Source organism: Bombina bombina, chromosome 3 (assembly GCF_027579735.1).
Source record: "Bombina bombina isolate aBomBom1 chromosome 3, aBomBom1.pri, whole genome shotgun sequence".
NCBI lineage: Eukaryota > Metazoa > Chordata > Amphibia > Anura > Bombinatoridae > Bombina > Bombina bombina.
This window is the reverse complement of record NC_069501.1, coordinates 506,957,755-506,980,796: the sequence shown is the minus strand read 5'-3', so window position 1 is coordinate 506,980,796 and position 23,042 is coordinate 506,957,755. Positions and strand designations below refer to the sequence as shown.

Here is a 23,042-nt window from a genome sequence, read left to right as displayed (position 1 = left end):
ATGAATAGATTTGAATAAAACTCCAGACCCTGTTCCTGAAATGGAACTAGAATTATTACCCCTGAAAGCTCTAGATCTGAAACACACTTCAGAAAAGCATGAGCCTTCACTGGATTTGCTGTAACGTGAGAGAGAAATAATCTTCTTACAGGAGGTCTTACTCTGAATCCTATTCGATACCCTTAAGAGACAATACTCTGAATCCACTGATTTTGAACAGAATCTGCCCAAATGTCTTGGAATAATTTCTATCTGCTCCCCAACAGCTGAACTGGATCGAGGGCCGCACCTTCATGCAGACTTGGGGGCTGGCTTTGGTTTCTTAAAAGGCTTGGATTTATTCCAACTTGAAGAAGGTTTCCAATTGGAACCAGAGTCTTTAGGAGAAGGATTGGTTTTCTGTTCCTTATTCTGTCGAAAAGAACGAAAATTATTAGAAGCTTTAGATTTACCCTTAGATCTTTTATCCTGAGGCAAAAAAACTCCATTCCCCCCAGTGATAGTTGAAATAATTGATTCCAACTGACAACCAAATAAATTGTTACCTTGGAAAGAAAGATATAGAAATCTAGACTTCGATACCATGTCAGCATTTCAAGATTTGAGCCATAAAGCTCTTCTAGCTAAAATAGCTAAAGACATAGATTTGACATCAATTTTGATGATATCAAAAATAGCATCACAGATAAAATGATTAGCATGTTGAAGCAAACGAACAATGCTAGATAAATCAGGATCTGTTTCCTGTTGCGCTAAGCTATCCAACCAAAAAGTTGATGCAGTCGCAACATCAGCCATAGAAATGGCAGACGTGAGAATATAGCCAGAATATAAATAAGCTTTCCTTAGATACGATTCAAGTTTCCTATTTAAAGGATCTTTAAAATAAGTACTGTCTTCCATAGGAATAGTAGTACATTTAGCAAGAGTAGAAAAGCCCCATCAACTTTGGGGACTTTTTCTCAAAACTCTAATCTAGCCGCTGGCAAAGGGTACAACCTTTTAAACCTAGAAGAAGGAATGAAAGAAGTACCAGGCTTAATCCATTCCTTAGCAATCACATCAGAAATAGCATCAGGAACTGGAAAAATCTCAGGAGTAACCATAGGTGGTTTATAAACAGAATTTAAATGTTTTTTGATATCAAGAGGTCTAGACTCCTAATTATCCAAAGTAACCAACACTTCTTTTAACAAGGAGCGAATATACTCAATATTGAAAAGAAAAGTAGATTTGTCAGTGTCAATGTCTGAGGTAGGATCTTCTGAATCAGAGAGATCCTTATCAGAGGATATTTCAGTATGTTGTCGGTCATTAGAAATGTCATCAATTTTATGAGAAGTTTTAAAAGACCTTTTACGTTTATTAGAAGGCGGAATAGCAGACAAAGCCTTCTGTATCGCATCAGCAATATCCTTTTTCATATCAACAGGGATATCATGTGCATTAGATGTTGAAGTAACAACAGAAACTGTTCTAGTACTGATGGAAACGTTTTCAGTGTGCAAAAGCTTATCATGACAACTGTTACATACTACAGCTGGAGATATAATCTTAGCTAACTTACAACAGATACACTTAGCTTTGGTAGAACTGTGATCAGACAGCAGGGTTCCAACAGTTGCTTCTCAGACAGAATCAGATTGAGGCATCTTGCAAAATGTAAAAGAAAAAACAACATTAAAGCAAAATTTACAATTTCCTTATTTGGCAGTTTCAGGAATGGGAGCCCTCTGAGCATATAGAAGGCAAGAGGCATATAGGAAGTGGGGTGAAAAATAAACTAACTCCAGAAATGACGCAACTCGCGTCATAACAGACGCAACCTCGTGCAAGAAAACCTGGCATCAACTAAGACGCCAGAAATGACGAACTTGCGTCATCAAAGACGTACCCTCACGGCAAAAAAATAATTGCGCCAAAAATGACGCAATAATTAACAGCATTTTGCAAGTTCGCGGTAGCAATTAGTGCTCATAAAATTAAACAGAGATCAGATGGCTGGTTAATTTTAAAAATGGCCCCCAACTGCCCCCAAACTTAAGTGTACGCTTCTATTATTATTAAAAATAAACTAGCATCTTTTTTAAAAAAACTGCACAAAACAGTTTTAGGGGTTAAAGTGAGCAAGTGTGGGGTGTTAGAAAAAAAACGGCAGTGAAAAGTGCCTTTACATTGCGGTCTATAGGGACTGTTTTAAAACTGTAAATATATATTATGCGCTTATAAACATATATATTTATGTATATATACACACATATAAACACATAAATATATATGTATATATTCATATATCATATAGCTGCCCATCGCTGTGCGACTTGCCCCCTTCGTTGCACTAGGTTTTGTGTCGTGTATGATGGCATCAGAACAAGGCTCCCATTGGAGCCTATGGAAGCATGCTTGCATGAACACAAGGCTTCCATTGTGCTTTACTTGTAATACCAGTGTACAATTGCGTGCACTGGTATTACTGAGTGGAGCGCAAATATCACGCTCATGGAAGTGTAATTTTGCACTCCACTCGTAAACTAGGCCGATTTACGGCTTAGATAATTTTTTGGCTAAAGGCAGAATCCAAAATTATGATTTTGTGTGTTAAAGGGACCGTCTAGTCAAAATTAAACTATCATGATTCAGATAGGGCATGTAATTTTAAACAACTTTCCAATTTACTTTTATTATCAAATTTGCTTTGTTCTCTTGGTATTCTTAGTTGAAAGCTAAACCTAGGCAGGCTCATATGCTAATTTCTAAGCCCTTGAAGGCCGCCTCTCATCTGAATGCATTTGACAGTTTTTCACAGCTAATGCCATAGATAACATTGTGCACACACCCATGGAGCTACTTATGAGAGGAACACTGATTGGCTAAAATGGAAGCCTGTCAAAATAACTGAAATAAGGAGGCAGTCTGCAAAGGTTTATATACAAGGTAATCACAGAGGTAAAAAGTATATTAATATAACCATGTTGGTTATACAAAACTGGGGAATTGGTAATAAAGGGATTATCTTTCTTTTTAAACAATACAAATTCTGGAGTAGACTGTCCCTTTAAATGTGTTAAACAGGGAGGTATTTTAATGGCATTACTGCTTATTATGCATGTTTATTTATAATAATATGTATAAAAGAGAATTTGTTAAAGTCAAACTTTCTAGGCGTTTTGTCCCCTTTCAATCTCATCTACTATGTTAATATGTAACTATATTATAAGAAGAGTACATCCATGGATATTAGAAAAATATAAAAACAACCTTTTATTCTATCAATTTAAAAACATGGTATTTCCATAGAAAAAGTAAGCTAACATAGTCATATGCATTTTGGCGTGGACCTTATTTCACACACAATATTTAAAATGCCTTCTAATTGGCCGATACAAAAATGCCCACTTTTAACCTTATCGTTACTAAGCATTACAGTTATATATACACAAGTTGCAAGTAACTATCTACTGCAGCATCTACATAAATATTTTTAAACATTTCTAACACACAAGCTTTTAGTCAGTTAATTTCTTATTCACATTTTTTAATATTTAAACAGCCAGTATGATACACATTATAATGTGAATCCAGATTTTTCTTTTGGGCCTTATTATCCCTATATCTACAGTATCTCACAAAAGTGAGTACACCCCTCACATTTTTGTAAATATTTTATTATATCTTTTCATGTGGCAACACTGAAGAAATGACACTTTGCTACAATGTAAAGTAGTGAGTGACAGCCTGTATAACAGTGTAAATTTGCTGTCCCCTCAAAATAACTCGACACACAGCCATTAATGTCTAAACCTTTGGCAACAAAAGTAAGTACACCCCTAAGTGGAAATGTCCAAATTGAGCCCAAAGTGTCAATATTTTTTGTGGCCACAATTATTTTCCAGCACTGCCTTAACCCTCTTGGGCATAGAGTTCACCAGAGCTTCACAGGTTGCCACTGGAGTCCTTTTTCACTCCTCCATGACGACATCATGGAGCTGGACCTTGCGCTCCCCCACCTTCCGTTTGAGTTTGAGGATGCCCCACAGATGCTCATTTGGGTTTAGGTCTGGAGATATGCTTGGCCAGTCCATCACCTTTACCCTCAGCTTCTTTTGCAAGGCAGTGGTCGTCTTTGAGATTGTTATCATGTTGGAATACTGCCCTGCGGCCTAGTCTCCGAAGGGAGGGGATCATGCTCTGCTTCAGTATGTCACAGTACAGTACACAGTGGCATTCATGGTTCCCTCAATGAACTGTAGCTCCCCAGTGCCGGCAGCACTCATGCAGGCCCAGACCATGACAGTCCCACCACCATGCTTGATTGTAGGCAAGACACACTTCCTCACCTGGTTGCCGCCACACACGCTTGAAACCATCTGAATAAAATAAGTTTATCTTGGTCTCATCAGACCACAGGACATGGTTCTAGTAATCCATGTCCTTAGTCTGCTTGTCTTAAGCAAACTGTTTGCAGGCTTTCTTGTGCATCATCTTTAGAAGAGGCTTCCTTCTGGGACAATAGCCATGCAGACCAATTTGATGCAGTGTGCAGCGTATGCTCTGAGCACTGACAGGCTGACCCCCCACCAACCTCTGCAGCAATGCTGGCAGCACTCATATGTCTATTTCCCAAAGACAACCTCTGGATATGACACTGAGCATGCACACTTAACTTCTTTGGTCGACCATGGCAAGGCCTGTTCTGAGTGGAACCTGTCCTGTGAAACCGCTGTATGGTCTTGCCCACCGTGCTGCAGCTCAGTTTCAGGGTCTTGGCAATCTTCTTATAGCCTAGGCCATCTTTATGTAGAGCATCAACTCTTTTTTTTGCCATCTTCTTTGCCATGAGGTGCCATGTTGAACTTCCAGTGACCAGTGTGAGAGCGATAACACCAAATTTAACACACCTGCTCCACATTTACACCTGAAACCTTATAACACTAACGAGTCACATGACACAGGGAGGGAAAATGGCTAATTGGGCCCAATTTGGACATTTCCACTTAGGGGTGTAGTTACTTTTGTTGCCAATGGTTTTAGACGTTCATGGCTTACACTGTTATACAGGCTGTAAACTCACTACTTTACATTGTAGCAAAGAGTCCTTGTTGCATGAAAAGATATAATAAAATATTTACAAAAATGTGAGGGGTGTACTTACTTTTGTGAGATACTGTATATACTACAAAGTTATGTATAGCCCTGACACTGGACACATCTAGCGACACTGCTGTTATAGTTACACTAACAGCAGATTTGTTAACCAAAGTTGTCTGTAAATAAATAAGTTATTCCCAATAGTTCATAATGTGCATTATAACCTAGTGGGATCTATGTCTTCAACTTATGTATCCAATAAACTTCTTGTCTACATAATGTTCTAAATGTATAACCACCTCTAGGTAGACTTTTAACTTGCTCAATAACTGACCAGGAGAAATAGCTTACATTTTGTTTGTTTATGAATAAAGTGTTTTGACAATGCTGAACATTCATTATTATTTGCAATGTATGAGAGATGTTCTCTTAATTGAGATTATATGTCTCTTTAGTGCTGCAGAATCGGTTGGTGCTCTACAAATAACCAATAATAATAATAAAATAATAATCTTGTGGTTATACCAACGTATTGACCCTTACAAAGTAGACATTCTATCACATAGATTACACATTTTGAGGTATAATTAATACATCATTTTATGTCAAATGACTCTCCTGTAGAATGAGAGGAAAACTGGTATACAAATTTACAAGCCTTGCTAATTCTGTTTTTCAAAGTATCATCCCCATTTAAAACTGGGAGATATTTTTGACTACTTGACAAATATCCTTCTATTGATTGGAGTACTGTATAACAAAGGTTGGGCAAACATCCTTTACCCTCTCTCTTTTTCTCTTCTTTAACAAAGTATCCCTTTCCATAACTTCAACTTCAGAAAATGCTTTGTTAACCACTGTCTTTGGGTAGCCTCTCTCTGCCAGTCTTTTCTTTAGAACTTTATTTTCCTTATCATAACCTTCAGGATGAGAGCAGTTGCGTTTTACCCTTATAAATGGTCCCTTGGCTACCCCTCTAAAGACATGCCTGGGGTGATTACTTGAGGCATATAATATTGTGTTTCCGGAAATTGGTTTCCGATATAAACAAGTATCAACCTCTTCTGCATTCTCACTACTTGATAATGTAATATCTAAAAAGTGGATTTTTGTCTTATTCCACTCATTTGTAAAGGAGACACCAAACTTGTTTAAATAACTTACAAAGTTTTCTGCCTCTTTTTCTCCAGAATTCAAAATCAAATCATCGATAAATCTTTTATAAAGGTATATGGAATCCACATAGGTATTACTATCTCCATAGACAGTTGTGCGTTTCCACCAATCCCAAAAAAGGTTGGCGTACGAGGGCGCAAGTCGCCCCCTATAGCAATGTCCTGTCTCTGGCTATAGTAATTTCCTTCAAAGTAATTATGCTCAAGAAAGTATTTCTAGAATATAGGCAATAATGATCATGACTGCCTAAATTCTGGAAATTACCCTATGTTTCTCTGTGTTTTAAACTATATATCGATTAGTGTACCTATATTATAGATAGACAAGTACACGCTTGGTCATACTCTTAAGATGAAAATCTTTTGTTTTTATTTCATTAAATTCAACTTACCGAAAGGCTGACATTCAGTATCTGTCCATCTAAGGGAGTCCCAATTTTTGTCGCAAGTTCCTCTGAGTCCTCCCGTATGCTGAAAACAACCACACCAGGAGATGGTATAGAGATCACCTGAGCCACTGCTCGAATGAAGAGTGACAGAAGAGGGGAGAGGAAGCGTTGCTGAGAAACCCCTTCTAGACGCAATGTGATGCTGTGAGAAAGCATTTCATCTGTAATGATAACCACCTGAAGGGTACACCGTGCAGTGACACTATGTATGCCATCTGTAGAAAGAAATTGACACCAAAATAGAGTGTGTAAAGTGTATGTTAAATAAGACCAAAAAAGTAGGAGAAAAGGACAAAAAAAGAGGTTAAATTATACAAGAATATTATTAATATTTAAACAGGCAAATATGAAAAATAGCCAACTAGTTAAATAAATGGGGGGAGATTGAATATATATAGTGGAGATAAAAGCATGAGATTAAATTCTCCACTTCAAAAAAGTAAAAGACGTAGTATTATTGTATGGGGATAATTACCTAGATTTTTTAAATTTTCTGTACAATAATTAATTTTCTTTCATTCATTCTCTCTCTCTCTATACACATACATGTATACAGTATATGTATATTTGCAAAGAGAGAGAGAGAGAAAGAGTAATAGTAGTTGTGGGAGTCTGCACTCAAATGTCTCATATGCAGATACCAGGGTGTCAAGATGCAAACGTCTGTATTCACTTTGTAGACAATAAATCCGCACTCATTGGATTTTCAAAGGCAAACAGTAGATTCTTTTAGTGTACACAAAAATAAACTACTGTATTTTTCAAAGGCAAACAGTAGTTTATTTTTGTGTACACTAAAAGAAACTACTTAAATAAAAAGAGAGAAGCGCTCAACCTGGGAACGAACAATAGCATAACATCTTGTTCTGTGGCTAGTTACCATTGTTCGTTCCCAGGTTGAGCGCTTCTCTCTTTTTATTTTTAAAAGAAACTACTGTTTGCCTTTGAAAATCCAGTGAGTGCGGATTTACCCTCTACTAAGTATATACATATATATATATATATATATATATATATATATATATATATATATATATATACATATACTAGGAAACATTTTGACATTAGATGCTTCTCTAATTGTAACACCGTTGGTGTAATATATCTCCTGAGTTGCTCCTGTCCCCTGTTCTATGTAGGTAAAACCAAACGCATGTTTAAGGACAGGATACAGGAGCACCGGGATGATATCCTTTATGAGAGGGACACTAGTGTAGCACGACATTTTAAAGATGTCCACAATAGTAATACTTCCTCCTTAAAGTTTGTAGCAATTGATCATGGGATTATGAATGGTAGAGGTGGGGATAACAATGCATGTCTACTCAAAAAAGAAGCAAGATGGACATATGTGCTTCAGACAGTGTCCCCTCTTGGCCTGAATGAGAGAATTGAATATGGATCCTTCTTAAATTAAAACAGTTTTTCTAGCGAATGTAGATAGTACTATATAGTTAAATATATAACTTACCTCTTCAAATTTTATCAACAACCTTTACCATCTATATAAATATAAACTAACGGATTTTTAAGGTGAAAAGGAATTCCTTAATTCATAAGCTGCATCTCAGTCAATCCATATGATTTAAGCGTCATATGTTGTAACAATTGTATCCTTTAAATTAAGGAATATTTCAAACAATTTGTTATTTTTAAATCAACACTTTGTATAGTTTGTCCATTAATTTACTCTAGACTTTTTGTCTAGATACAGAAGAAAATAGTTAGTTTTTTCTTATGTGTCATTTTGACATAGTTTGCTTCAAGCTCTGCACACTTCGGTTTTCTTTTAAATGCTGTGATTTTTTGTTTCCTTTTTAACTTGCTTCTAACTATGCTTAACCGCCATGGATATAACATTGTATCTTTATCCATATCAACCTTGTGCCTGATGGTTTTTTATAGGTAAATATCAAAGTGGTTGAGAGGGGAAATAAACAAACAGTTTTTCTTAAAATAAGGTGTCATACATTCAACAAAGATGATTGGCTGGCATAAACACACCTCTCTATACTGGCAGGTGAGCAATCAATAAAAGCAGCAAGTTCTATCCTTGATTGATAGTCCTGACGAGGCCCCGACCGCACAGCATTGTGGGGCGAAACGCGCGTTGACCTAATCACTCTGAAGCAGCAGAAGTATAGCACCTGTAAAGCTTGGCGGGTGCATATTCGAAAGGAGCCAGAAAAGTTCTTGGCAGAGGCGTAAGAAAATCAGCTTTACCCATAAACGGAGCTTCAAGTCTGACCTGTGTTCTTTCGAGCAAAGATACAGACCGCTACCTGTTGGGATTGAAAGGACGTCAGAGGAGGAGTCCCGGTCCACTTACCTGAATGCCTATTTGCCTAGCATACCCGGATCACGCTGCAACAAACAAGGTCGTATGCATTTGTTACAATTACATGTGGCGCTTAAGGAAAACGAGCTGAAAATTTCTGAGATTGGAGATATCTGGTTAACTGATGTTTGAGGACGTTCTTACCTCGATAATGTCAGTTCCTACCAGTTGTGTTTAATGCCTTATCAGTGACTTAGAGACTCTAAGGAATCATATTACATCAAGTCTTTTCATCAGGACTTTCACAATAGATATATGAATCTATCGGTGTTCTCAGTCACTACTTGTTGGCATAATCCTCATACTGTTGCATATCAATGTATCTCTGTCATTTCATAGCTCATGCTATATCTAACAGTATTTGTACTAACATACATACTGTGGTTAGTCTATCCACTGCAGTGGGGCTCTATATGTGTTGTGACATTTGCATGCATGCTTGCTTTGTTTTATTGAAAGTAATAAATATCATGGCTTTTTGAGTTAACCAAGGTGTGTCAGTTGTTTTTGTGTCTGGATACAAATGTTTCAGCCTTTAATCTGCATATCAGATCAATCAGGAGTATTTTGTGCTGAGTGCTGTATTCCCCTACTTTATACATAGTACGCTCATATAGCTCTGCTATGTTAATATTTTTCTCTTTAAAAATATACTGAATTTATATATATATATATATATATATATATATATATATATATATATATACACACACATATACTGTATATATTTCAGAATGCAGGTTGAGGGCACTCGCATGTGCTTAAACATTTCCTTTATTGCATTATCTTTAAAAACAGTCAAAAACAGTTTAGACTGTTTTTAAAGATATTGCAAGGAAATATATGAATGATAGCCCAGAGCTCAACAAACCCAGGAGCCAGGGAGCCACTGGTTCCTAGAATTTTACCCCTGGCTTCCTAAGTTTTTGGATTATTCTCCATACATCTCTTTACAAATACCACTGTCTGGCCTCAAAAAGTAGGTCTGGCATCTAAATATTCTTACTGGCTCATAAATTTTAAACAAATTTCTCGACCCCTATACATATACCGTTGAACCCTTATAATAAAAAATGAAATTAATATTTATTTGAATATTTTTTTTTTATCAGATTGTGTTTATATAAGTGTAACTGTATTTTTTAATGTATTAAAAGGAACATTGAACCCAATTTTTTTCTTTCGTGATTCAGATAGAGCATGCAATTTTAGGCAACTTTCTAATTTACTCCTATTATCAATTTTTCTTTGTTCACTTGCTATCTTTATTTGAAAAAGGCATCTAAGCTTCTTTTTTGGTTTAGACCTCTGGACAGCACTTTTTAATTGGTGAATGAATTTATCCACCAATCAGCAAGAATAACCCAGGTTACTCACAAAAAATGGGCAGGTATCTAAACTTCCATACTTGCATTTCAAATAAAGATACCAAGAGAATGAAGAAAATTTGATTATAGGAGTAAATTAGAAAGTTGCTTAAAATTACATGCTCTATCTGAATCATGAAAGAAAAAATTTGGGTTCAGTGTCCCTTTAATGCCAGGTTTAGTGCACATTTTTTAAACTTCTTAGCCTTAACGCGAGATCTCCAGTTGCACAAATCTGCAGAACCCAAATTAAGTTTGCACTTAGACGGTCGCGTTTACTTTCAACTTGGAATTCCGTGCTAAAGTTAAAGCGGTTGCGATATTGATATCACAACTCGCGCTTCGCTTAGAATGCCACTTGTAATCTAGCCCTCTGTTTGACTGGGGTATGAATATAAGGTTGCACAAATGTAAAATGCCCTAATCCATCACTATGGGTAAGATTAAGGAGATTTCATCTAAAAGGAGAAAGATGATTATTGACCTACACAGATCTGGTAATGGATATAAAGATATATCAACAGTTAATAATATCATTAAATATAAATATATCACAATATGTGTACTTTTGCACATGCTCAGTGGGACCTGGAGCCTCAGAAAGTATGCATATAAAAACAATAATAATGATAATGGAAGACTATTGGAAAGTTTTTTTTTAATATTTGCATGCTTTAATCTAAATCACAAAACTTTAAATCTCCAAAATACACACAGTAAAGTTTACCATAGTTGTCAATAAATGGACAAATATGAAGCATTTTCACTAAGTCAATTTAATTTCATGCTTAACCCCTTTGTGACCGAGGACGTGTCAGGCACGTCCTACAAAAAAAATACTCTTAAGGACCAAGGCCGTGCCTGACACGTCCTCCGGGGTTTCAATCGGTGGAAGCGATCGGACAGCGATGGTGCCAATCGTTGGTGGGTGGGAGCAGCAGCAGGGAGGTGGGTGGGTGGCCCATCGCTGGGGGATATGTCAGAGGGGGACTGGATTGTGTGCAGGGGAGCCAGGAGCACACGCAGGCGCGTGCATGGGGCCAGGGACGGGAGTGCGCACAGGGGCAGGGGTAGGAGCGGGTGGGACCGCTACACTATAGAACATAAAGTATAATGGATGGAGGGAGAGGGTAATCTGGTAAATCTAAATGCAGGAAGCCGCTCATACAGTATGGCAGAGATGCCTCGATGATGAGGCATCCTGCAATACTGTTCCTGACTGCTGGTCTCCATTTTGATCACTCCCACGGAGCGATCACTTCCTGTTTGACTCCACGTGGAGCCCAGCAGTCAAGCAGTGCATCAGAAGCCATCGGGCAGGCTTCTGATGCTCTGTAAGTGTGTTAAGTGCCTTGGTGGGTCGAGGCACTTAGTAAAATCACATATATAAAATGTTTTATATATATATATATATATATATATATTTATTGTTGAATAAAATAGTCCCATATAGCCCCCCTCCCCCCTTCCCCATGTGGCTTTAAAAATGGTGATGCCCAGTGCATCATGGGGCTTCTGGGGGTCTCCCTAGCCTACCTCATCATAGGGGCAGGCTGGGGTCATCCAATCTGAGCTTGCTCTATAATTTAATTTATAATAATAAAAAAATCCCATTTATCTGATCATGTCAATATTGGTAAATATTGACACTGATCAGTGTGGATCTCCCTCCCTCTCCTCACTTGTGTTTTTGTGGGGGAGAGAGAGAAATCTGTGTTGAGAGAGAGATTTAGTCACTTATATTAGTTTGAAAATTGTGAGACCCAAAAGGTTCTTTTCAGAGCCATTAACCCCTAGTTTGCCAGTGATCACTACAAATCAGAAATCACTGGCTCTTGCACAAAAGCACTTTTTTGCTCTGTGCATTTTTTTAGGGGTTAATTTTTTTTTTTTTAATTTTTTGTGAGACCCAAAGGCTCTTTCCAGAGCCATTCAGTTAATTTAAATTTAAATTGTGTGTTGATATTTTTAGTAATTAACCCCTAGCTTGCCTGTGATCACTATAAATCACTGGCTCTTGCACAAAAGCACTTTTTTTGCTCTGTGCATTTCTTAGGGGTTAATCTTTTTTTTTAGTCATTTTTATGCGAGACCCAAAGGCCCTTTTCAGAGCCATTTAGTTAATTTAAATTTAAATTTTGTGTTGATTTTTTTTAGTAATTTTTTTTCTCTGTGACAGATAAAAATAAATCATGTCACAGAGAACATATAGTGCTGAAGAGGCATATGCCATCCTTCCGTCAGAGTCAGGCGCCTCTATGTCAGACTCAGACCCCAATTTTGACCCTGCCATATGCTCAGATACATCATTAGATACAGTCTCAACTGATAGTGATGTATCTATGACTGTTACCCCCCTGCTAGCCCCCCTGCGAGAAGGAGAAGTGTTGCTCCAGCTGCCATTGCTACTGAAGGGTGGGTAATGCCTCATCACCAGATGCCAGATATCCCATCCTTCACAGCAAATCCTGGCATCAATATGGATGTGGCAGGATTTAGCCCCCAACAGTTTATGGAGGTTTTTCTGGGCGATGATGTATTGGGGAACATTGTCGCCCAAACTAATTTATATGCCCATCAGTTCCATGCTGCAAAGCCTGACTCATATTTGGCAAAGCAGCAATGGCCCCCCATCAATGTGCCAAATTCTGGGCATTGACTATGCTGATGGGCATAATAAAGAAACCCTCCATCCACTCCTACTGGAACAGTAACCCTATATGCTCTACCCCCATTTTCTCCCAGTGTATGTCGAGGAAGAGGTATGAAATGATTCTACATTTCATGCACTTCGGCGACAACAGCCTGTGCCCCCCTAGGGAGCATCCCCAGTTTGACAGGCTGTATAAAATCAGCCCCCTGATTACCCACTTTGCTGCCAGGTTTTCAGAGGCTTATACACCTAGAAGGAATATATGTGTGGATGAATCCCTGATTAATTATAAAGGGAAGGCTGGGATTCAAGCAGTATATTCCTTAAGTTGTATAACCGCTGTGAGAGTGAGACTGGGTATATTCAGGCCTTCCGGGTGTATGAGCCACCTTGACCATCCAGGTTGCCCAGAACATATGGGAACCACTGGCAAGATTGTCTGGGACCTGATATTACCCCTAAGGAACAAAGGGTACCACTTGTATTTAGATAATTTTTATACAAGTGTCCTTTTTTTCAAGCTACTGTATTGCTTTGATACAGTAGCTTGCAGTACAATTAAAAAGAACAGCGCAGGTTTCTCAGGACAACTTGCACGCACCTGGCTACAAAGGGGGGAGACCTCAGCTCTGTGCCAAGAGGAGCTGTTGGCACTTAAAAGGACAGTCTACCATATAATTGTTATTGTTTTAAAAGATAGACAATCCCTTTATTACCCATTCCTCAGTTTTGCATAACCAACACAGTTATATTAATGTACTTTTTACCTCTGTGATTACCTTGTATGTAGGAACCTTCTTCCAGCCCCCTGATCACATGACTATGACTGTTTATTATCTATTGCAGCGGTTCCCAACCTGTGGTACGTGTACCCCTGGGGGTACTTGGCAGACCAGTTGGGGGTACTCAAAAATATTGTTGGTAATGGCGGAAGATCCGGGGGGAGGGTCAGGGGGGCACTCTCAATGGGTCATCAACTAATAACCATCATGGAACTGTGGAAGGAAGGAGCGTTCAGCCGGAAAGTGACAAGTGAAGTCCTGGCCTGGCATATAGGCATATGGGAGCCCCTGCCCCTGAAATATGTGGACCAGGTGTGGATGACTCCGGTCCACATATTAATGATCACCCCTAGACAGCTTAGCCTCCTGCTTCACCCACCCCCGTGCACAAAATGTTGACTGTGAGTGCGCAGTTAGAAACAGCACTGCAGCAGCATAGCTGCGTAGACACGTGTGGTAGAGCTGTGGAGGTTGCGAGTCACACAGGCGAGGTGGGTCTGCATCCCCAAATAAGTTATAGTCAGTGCTGGTAAGTAAAGTACTAATGCTAGTGCTTGCTTGAGTCAGATTGCTTCACTTCCAACTAAAAACGTCCATAGTGGCTGGGTGGTTTATATTGATCTGATCTCACAAATTAAAATATTTATTTTTCTGATCATTACGCTTTGACTCCCCCCGAGGGCCGTGTTTAGGGGCAACCAGGCAGCTGCCAGGGGCGCCAGCCACACAGCAGGGCTCCTTCTGAGAATGAGATCTGAGCTTTAATCCTGTTGATACACGTACAGTCGTATGCCATTCAGATATAGCTTACCTCCCCTATAAAAAAAAGTGCTTCCTTTATTTTGAGGGATGGGTGTGGGTAACGAAGAGAGGGGGTACTCATAAATGAAAAGCCTAATCAAGGGGTACGGGAGAGAAAAAAGGTTGGCAACCGCTGATCTATTGTCTTAAATGTAGCATTGTTTTGTGCTAAATCTTAAATAACCCCCTGTGCCTGAACACAGTGTTATCTATATGGCCCACGTGTACTTTCTGTCTCTTTGTGTTGAAAAGAGATTTAAAAAGCATGTGATAAGAGGCAGCCCTCAAACGCTTAGAAATTAGCATATGAGCCTATCTATGTTTAGTTTAAACTAAGAATACCAAGAGAAAAAAGCTAATTTGATGATAAAAGTAAATTGGAAAGTTGATTACAATTAAAAGTCATATCTGAATAATGAAAGTTTAATTTATACTAGACTGTCCCTTTAAGTACAGAGAAAGATGGATGTGTACCTTCTTACCACCATCCACAATGAAAGGACTGTGGAGGTCTCTGTACATGGCAGAGCTGAGAGCATAAGGAAGCCACGCAGCCCTACCTAATTATGCGGAGGACAACGGCATGGTACAAAAAGGTTGCAATTTACTTAATGCAGATTGTTCAAAAAAGCAAACCCCGGAATGAAACTGACTTTTTTACAGTTTCAGCTCCAGATCATTTTGGGGATTTTGTACCAAGATGCACCTGCTCCCCGGGTGGTGATGGGAGAGCAGAGTTGGGGCTGCTCATTTTATTTTTTTATTTTCAAAACCCCTCTACTGTGGTGAAGCAGAATCCTCAGAAGAAATGCAGAGTCTGTACCAAGAGGGGGCAGAGAAGGGACACCACCTTTTACTGTCCTGGACAGCCTGGACTCTGCATTGGGGACTGCTTCAAGCGGTATCACACACCGGTAAATTTTTTATTTATTTTTTATTTGCCGTTGTGTTTTTTTTTGGGGGGGGTTGGTTACGTTTACTGTTACTGAGTTTGTTTGTTTTTGTTTTTTACTTTTACTGTGCCAGATTTTTACAATTCACTATTCTATTTTTTATAAGTTCTAAAATTGGTGCTGTATTTTACCAAAACCCCTGTCAAACCTATGCATAGTGGGCATGGGTGTACTCAGGGGGTCTTGCAGAAAACAATCTGGAGTGTTTTCTTGCAATAACTTACAACAAGCTCTCGTAAATAATAGTCAAAATGCAATGTGTGTGTAAAAATGAAAATTTAAAAATTACCACCATACACTTTCTCCAATTTTTTGGGCTAAAACGGTTGCATCAAAGGCATCAAAGCAATCCATATACCATACCTTGGGATGTCAACATTTCAAATAAATACACTTTAATATACACTTTCATGGAAATAAATAAAACTGGGGTATGCAATAGGCCCCAAATGTAAGATAGGCCTGAAATACTCTCACTTTCTACTCAAATTACAAGTCATACAATTGTAACTAAACCTTCCCAAAATCCTGGCAAACCTATGCATGTGAAGCATAGGTGTACTCAGGAGGTCTTGCAGAAAACAACCTGGAAGGTTTTCTTGCAATAACTTACAACAAGCTCTCCTAAATCATAGTCAAAAAGCAATGTGTGTGTAAAATTAAAAAATTACCACCATACACTTTATCCAATTTTTTTGGGCTAAAATGGTTTCATCAAAGGCATCAAAGCACTCCATATACAATACCTTGGGGTGTCAACTTTTCAAATATATGCACATTCATGGCAAGCAAATAAATTGGGGTATGTAAAAAGGCCCCCAAAAAGACAATAGGCAAAGAAAATATGTTAAATGTGAGAAAAAAAAATCACAAACACATGTCAGATGTTTGGCATTGCACCCCCCCCCCAAACAAGCCAACAAACCTATGCATAGGTGGTATCTCTATACTCAGGAGATGTTGGTGAACACATATTGGGGTCTTCTTTGGCAGTAACACATAACAGGAGCTGAGAATCCATGTCTAAATACGTGTGTGAAAAATAACACAAAAAAATGACTTCCCACTAGTTTGATAAAGACTGGTGGTTGAATTAGTGCATGGAAAGTGTTAAAATACCAGCATTTCAAATACTCTAGGGTGTCTACTTTTCACAAATATATGGTTTGATGGGGGTAAATTACATTGGCCGGCTTCAGAAATGTCCCAAATAGGACATGGGTGCATAATGACAGATGTGAAAATTCCAAGTTGGAAAACTGGAATGCGCCCCCTAAAAATAAGGCCTTTTAGCCCCCTGAGAACCCAACAAACCTATTCATGGGTGGTATCACTGTACTCAGATGTTTTTGAACACATATTGAGGTGGTTTTTGTCAGTAACACATATCAGAAACTGAGAATCCATGCCTAAAGTACAATGTGTGTGAAAAATAACACAGAAAAATGACTACCCAAAAGTTTGACAAAGACTGGTGGCTGAATTAGTGCATGGAAAGTGTTAAAATACCAGCATTTCAAATACACTAGGGTGTCTACTTTTCAAAAATATATGGTTTGATGGGGGTCAATTACATTGGCCGGCTTCAGAAATGTCCCAAATAGGACATGGGTGCATGATGACTGATGTGAAAATTCCAAGTTGAAAAACTGGAATGCGCCCTCTAAAAATAAGGCCTTTTAGCTCCCTGAGAACCCAACAAACCTATTCATGGGTGGTATCACTGTACTCAGGAGATGTTGTTGAACACATATTAACCCCTTAAGGACAAGGCCATTTTTCAATTTCTTTCCCTTAAGGACCAGGGCTATTTTTACATTTCTGCGGTGTTTGTGTTTAGATGTAATTTTCCTCTTACTCATTTACTGTAACCACACATATTATATACCGTTTTTTTCTCACCATTAAATTGACTTTCTAAAGATACCATTATTTTCATCATATCTTATAATTTACTATACATTTTTTTTATAAAATATGATGAAAAAATTGAAAAAAACACTTTTTCAAACTTTGACCCCAAAATCTGTTGCACATCATTAATCACCAAAAAACACCCATGCTAAATAGTTTCTAAATTTTGTCCTGAGTTTAGAAATACCCAATGTTTACTTGTTCCATGAATACCCAATGAAATGTATATATTTTTTTTAGTAGACAACCCAAAGTATTGATTTAGGCCCATTTTGGTATATTTCATGCCACCATTTCACTTTTTCACAAACTTAGGTTTCTCACTGAAATGATTTACAAACAGCTTGTGCAATTATGGTAAATGCTTCTCTGGGATCCCCTTTGTTCAGAAATAGCAGATATTTATGGCTGTTGCACTACTTTTTAAGTAGAAGCAGGGCCACCATCAGGGGGTGACAGGGGTGACTCCTGTCAGGGGCCCAATGGGCCAGGGGGGCCCCATGAGACAAGAACTAAAAAAAAAAAAAAAAAAAAATTAAAATTTTTGCAGCCACCAGTGGATACTACAGCAGAGTGCTAATTAAGCATGGGAAATATTATTACAAAAAGTAAAGTATTAGCATTTGAGAGGATTTTTGAGTGTGCACTAAACCACTATGCACAGTGTGAGACAGACTTGGCACTTTGTTTGTACAGTGTGTGCCTGAGTCAGACGGCAGATCACTTTAATTTGCAGAGGAGGTAGGATTTACTTAGCAAATGTTTTTTATTTCTTTGTGCAATTTCAGATTGTAACTTCAGTTACAATCCGATTTTATGGTGGGGCCAGGGGTCCATAAAAACACATTTTTTTAGCAGCAGTGTATTTATGATTATTTGACAATGCAGTAGAAATTCTATATTTAATACCATGCAGAAATGTTTCCTCCTCAATACACAAATGGTAGGTGCCCTTTTGGCAGATATGCATATATATATATATATATATATATATATATATATATATATATATATATATATATATATATATATATATATATATATTACATTCCAGTTTACTGCCCCTTTATGCAAGGACTTTCCAGATGCAAGGAGGCATTTTATCTAAGATTTTTACATCTGAATAAAATGTTATACTCTCAGACTAAGATTGCTCAGTGTTTGAAATGAGACAGGTTAACTTAAAACTGTTCAGTTTACACAGCTGACTTAATTTTGAAATACATACCAACAAGCCTAAATCCTGCATTTAACCAGATCTAATGGTTTGAGTACCACAGCTTATGGTTCCACCAAGACCATATAGAGTACAGCATTTTCAAAATCCATAAGTACAGCTGACAGATGGGAACATTTGTACACTATATTTGAAGTGGTGCTCTTGGTTGGGGAAAACAGGGAAAAAACAAACAAACATATGTCAACCTTTTAAAAGTACTTTTCTTCATCTAGCCATCTAACCAGATCATTAAATTACAATTTTGAATTCACAGAATTATTTTTTTTTTGCACATTTACAAATATGATTCTTTAAAAAGTGATCTCTTAATTTCTGCAATTTTTTTATCATGCATGTCACACACTGTTGATTTAGGGGATGCAAGGTGCATAAATGCTTCCTCCTGTGAGTGTTTCTGTGGGTGTCTGTGTTTATGTCTTTGTGCTTTGGTTTGTGTCCCTATGAGTGTGTTTGTATTTTTTTTTCTGTGGGTCTCTTTGTGAGGGTGGGTGTGTATGTCTTTGTGCATTTTCTATGGGTGTCTCTGAGGGTGTGTGTATGTTTGTCTTTGTGTATTTTCTCTGGATGCCTCTGTGAGGGTGGGTGTGTATGTCTGTGTTTTCTGTGGATGTCTCTGTGAGGGTGTGTGTGTATGTATGTATGTCTGTGCTTTCTGTGGATGTCTCTGTGAGGGTGTGTGTTTTCTGTGGGTGTCTCTGTGTGGGAGTGTGTATGTCTTTGTGTGTTTTCTGTGGATGTCTCATTGAGGGTGTGTGTATGTATGTCTTTCTGTGTCTTATGTGGTTGTCTCTCTGTGTGTGTATGTCTTTGTGTGTCTCTGTGTGCGTGTGTATATGTCTTTGTGTGTTTTCTGAGGCTGTCTCTGTCAGTGTTTCCTTGGGTGTATGTGCAAGTTTGTGTGTGTGTGTGTCCATTGTCGGTTCCTTTTTAGGACATTTTGACCTTACTACTGATTATTCACATCTTTCTAAAGACTTGGAGACTAACAAGACCTTTCCAGAAGTCACCAATCCACCGTTTAACCTTTAAATTATTGTTTAGGCAGTTCAGGGCCCTTCCTTTCAGCCACTGCATGCTGTTGTCATCATTTAGTTGGCATCTTCCTTTACAAAAAGATAATCAGAACTCCATATTTTGTTTTCTAAATCTCTATTCTTTACAAAATTGTAGTTTACCTCACTACTTTTCAGGTCAATGTAAACAAGTGCCGAGTGTCTGTTTGGGTGTCTGTGTCTAAGTGTGTTTCTTTGCGTGTCTGCTAGAGTGTCTATATGTGAATCCTTATGTGTGAGTGTGTGTGTTTTAGTGTATGAGTGTGTCTGTGTGTGTGTATGTTACTACCTTTACAACATTTCCAAGTTTAAATAGACACTTAAGAATAAAGTGCATATACGTTTTAGTCACTTGGTCAAAAATTGCACATGTCAAAGGGCGGGGGGGGGGCCTGCTCAATGGTTAAGTCAGGGGCCCCAAAATTTCTAGTGGCAGCCCTGATTAGAAGGCTGCTAAATGCCGCTGCGCACCACGTTTGTATTAGGCCCAGCAGTGAAGGGGTTAATTAGGTAGCTTGTAGGAAGCTTCTAGGGTTAATTTTAGCTTTAGGGTAGTGTAGTAGACAACCCAAAGTATTGATCTAGGCCCATTTTGATATATTTCATGCCACCATTTCACCGCCAAATGCGATCAAATAAAAAAATTGTTAACTTTTTCACTAACTTTGGGTTTTTCACTGAAATTATTTACAAACAACTTGTGCAATTATGGCACAAATAGATGTAAATGCTTCTCTGGGCTCCCTTTTATTCTGAAATAGCAGACATATATGGCTTTGGAATTGCTTTTTGGTAATTAGAAGGCCGCTAAATGCCGCTGCGCACCATACTTGTATTATGCCCAGCAGTGACAGGGTTAATTAGGTAGCTTGTAGGGAGCTTGAAGAGTTAATTTTAGCTTTAGTGTAGAGATCAGCCTCCCACCTGACACATCCCACCCCCTGATCCCTCCCAAACAGCTCTCTTCCCTCTCCCACAATTGTCCCCGCCATCTTAAGTACTAAAATAAAATAAAAAATTGTTTTATTTTTAAAAATCATACTCTGCTGTGTAGGATCCCCCTTAGCCCCCAACCTCCCTGATCCCCCCCCAAAGAGCTCTCTAACCCTTCCCCCACTAACTATTCACCACCATTTTGGATACTGGCAGCTGTCTGCCAGTACTGACTTTGAAATAAAATGTTAACTTTTTTTTTTTTTTTTTTTTTTTTTTAAAAACCTCACTTAGGAGCTGGCCCATTTTAAGTTTAGCAAACTGGATAGTGATTGCTTATTGGTGGCTACATTTAGCCACCAATAAGCATAACCCAGGTTCTCAACCAAAAAAGGTCTGGCTCCTAAGCTTTACATTCCTGCTTTTTAAATAAAGATAGCAAGAGAACAAATTAAAATTGATAATAGGAGTAGATTAGAAAGTTGCTTAAAATTGCATGCTCTAGCTGAATCATTAAATAAAAAATTTGGGTTTAGCATCTCTTTAAATGAAAAACATCATTAGACGTTTTCAATCAGAGCCAAACGGCTTCCAAACCACATTGGGTCTCCTTTTCTTGAACAACTATAAAATGTAAAATCGTAACAACTATATACAGAAAGTTTTACATATGTCTCGGAGATTATTATTTTTTAAACTGTGCATAGATTACAGCATGGCTGCTACACAGTGTAGTATTTGACTTTTATAATGCACATACTAAAGCTAGCCATAGACCTCCACAATTCAAAGATTTTCAAAGATTTTTTGCACAAACTTCTCAGCAAGTTTCATATTATCCAAAAAAGTTAAAGGGATAATAAACCCAATTTTTTCTTTCATGATTTAGATAAAGCATGAAGTTTTTGACAACTTTCTAATTTACTCCTATTATCAATTTTACTTCATTCTTTTGCTATCTTTATTAAAAAAGAAGGAATTTAAAGCTTAAGAGCCGGCCCATTTTAGGTTCAGCACTATGGACAGTGCTTGCTTATTGGTGGCTGACATTTAGCCACTAATAAGCAAGCATAACCCAGGTTCTGAACCAAAAATGGTCTGGCTCCTATGCTTGCTTATTGGTGGCTACATTTAGCCACCAATAAACAAACATAACCCAGGTTCTGAACCAAAAATGGGCAGGCTCCTATGCTTGCTTATGGGTGGCTACATTTAGCCACCAATAAACAAACATAACCCAGGTTCTGAACTAAAAAATGGCCGGCTCCTAAGCTTTACATTCCTGCTTTTTAAATCAAGATAGCAAGAGAACAAAGAACAATTGACAATAGGAGTATATTAGAAATTTGCTTAACATTGCATGCTCTGTCTGAATCATTAAAGAAAAAAACTTGGGTTTAGTATACCTTTAAGGATAAGATTTTAAAATAACAAAAAAATAATATAGCTGCCAGACTAGAAGACCTATAACCTCAATGTTGCATGAGAAGCAGCATAACATCACTTTTTACCTGCTACCTGATTTTTATAAGATATTTACATTTTATGTCCAATTGAAACAAAGGAGGCAGAATAATATAAAAATGATTTTACCACAATCCAATAAGTCTGATCCTCTTTTATAAATAACCATGAATTTATAGGTTACCTTACAACATCAGTTCACACAGCAAGTTTCATATATGTTACATAAGTGGTTACAAAGTAAAATAATTTAAAATATTTCTACTTATACCAAGATGCTTACCAGACAATGTGACATATAGCCTGCATATTTATCAAGCTCCGAAAGGAGCTTGATGCCCCGTGTTTCTGGCGAGCCTGCAGACTCGCCAGAAACAGCAGTTATGAAGTAGCAGTCACAAAGACCGCTGCTCCATAACCTGTCCGCCTGCTCTGAGCAGGCGGACAGACATCGCCGGAAATCAACCCGATTGAATACGATCGGGTTGATTGACACCCCCCTGCTGGCAGCCTACTGGCCGGGAGTCTGCAGGGGGCGGCGTTGAACCAGCAGCTCTCGTGAGCTGCTGGTGCAATGCTAAATTGCTCGCCGTATTCAGCGAGGTCTGGCGGATCTGATCAGCACTGTCGAATCAGGTCCGACAGACCTTGATAAATAGGAGCTATAGTCTGAATATTTCACACATAGTCATCACTTAAATGGACAGTCAACTCCAACATTGCTATTGTTCAAAAAGATAGATAATCCCTTTATTACCCATTCCCCAGTTTTGCACAGCCAACATGGTTATATTAATATGTGTTTAACCTCTGTGATTACCTTGTATCTAAGC

At 38.1% G+C, this 23,042-nt stretch overlaps 1 protein-coding gene across 1 annotated transcript in view; it reads right to left on the bottom strand.

The window, feature by feature from the left end:
• LOC128652409 (cadherin EGF LAG seven-pass G-type receptor 2-like) overlaps positions 1-23,042 on the bottom strand; it is a 307,753-nt gene that overhangs the window by 268,539 nt on the left and 16,172 nt on the right. The window contains exon 2 of the mRNA XM_053705347.1: positions 6,656-6,927. Within this exon, the coding sequence (XP_053561322.1) occupies positions 6,656-6,927 (272 nt within the window). The remainder of the gene's footprint in view (positions 1-6,655; positions 6,928-23,042) is intronic.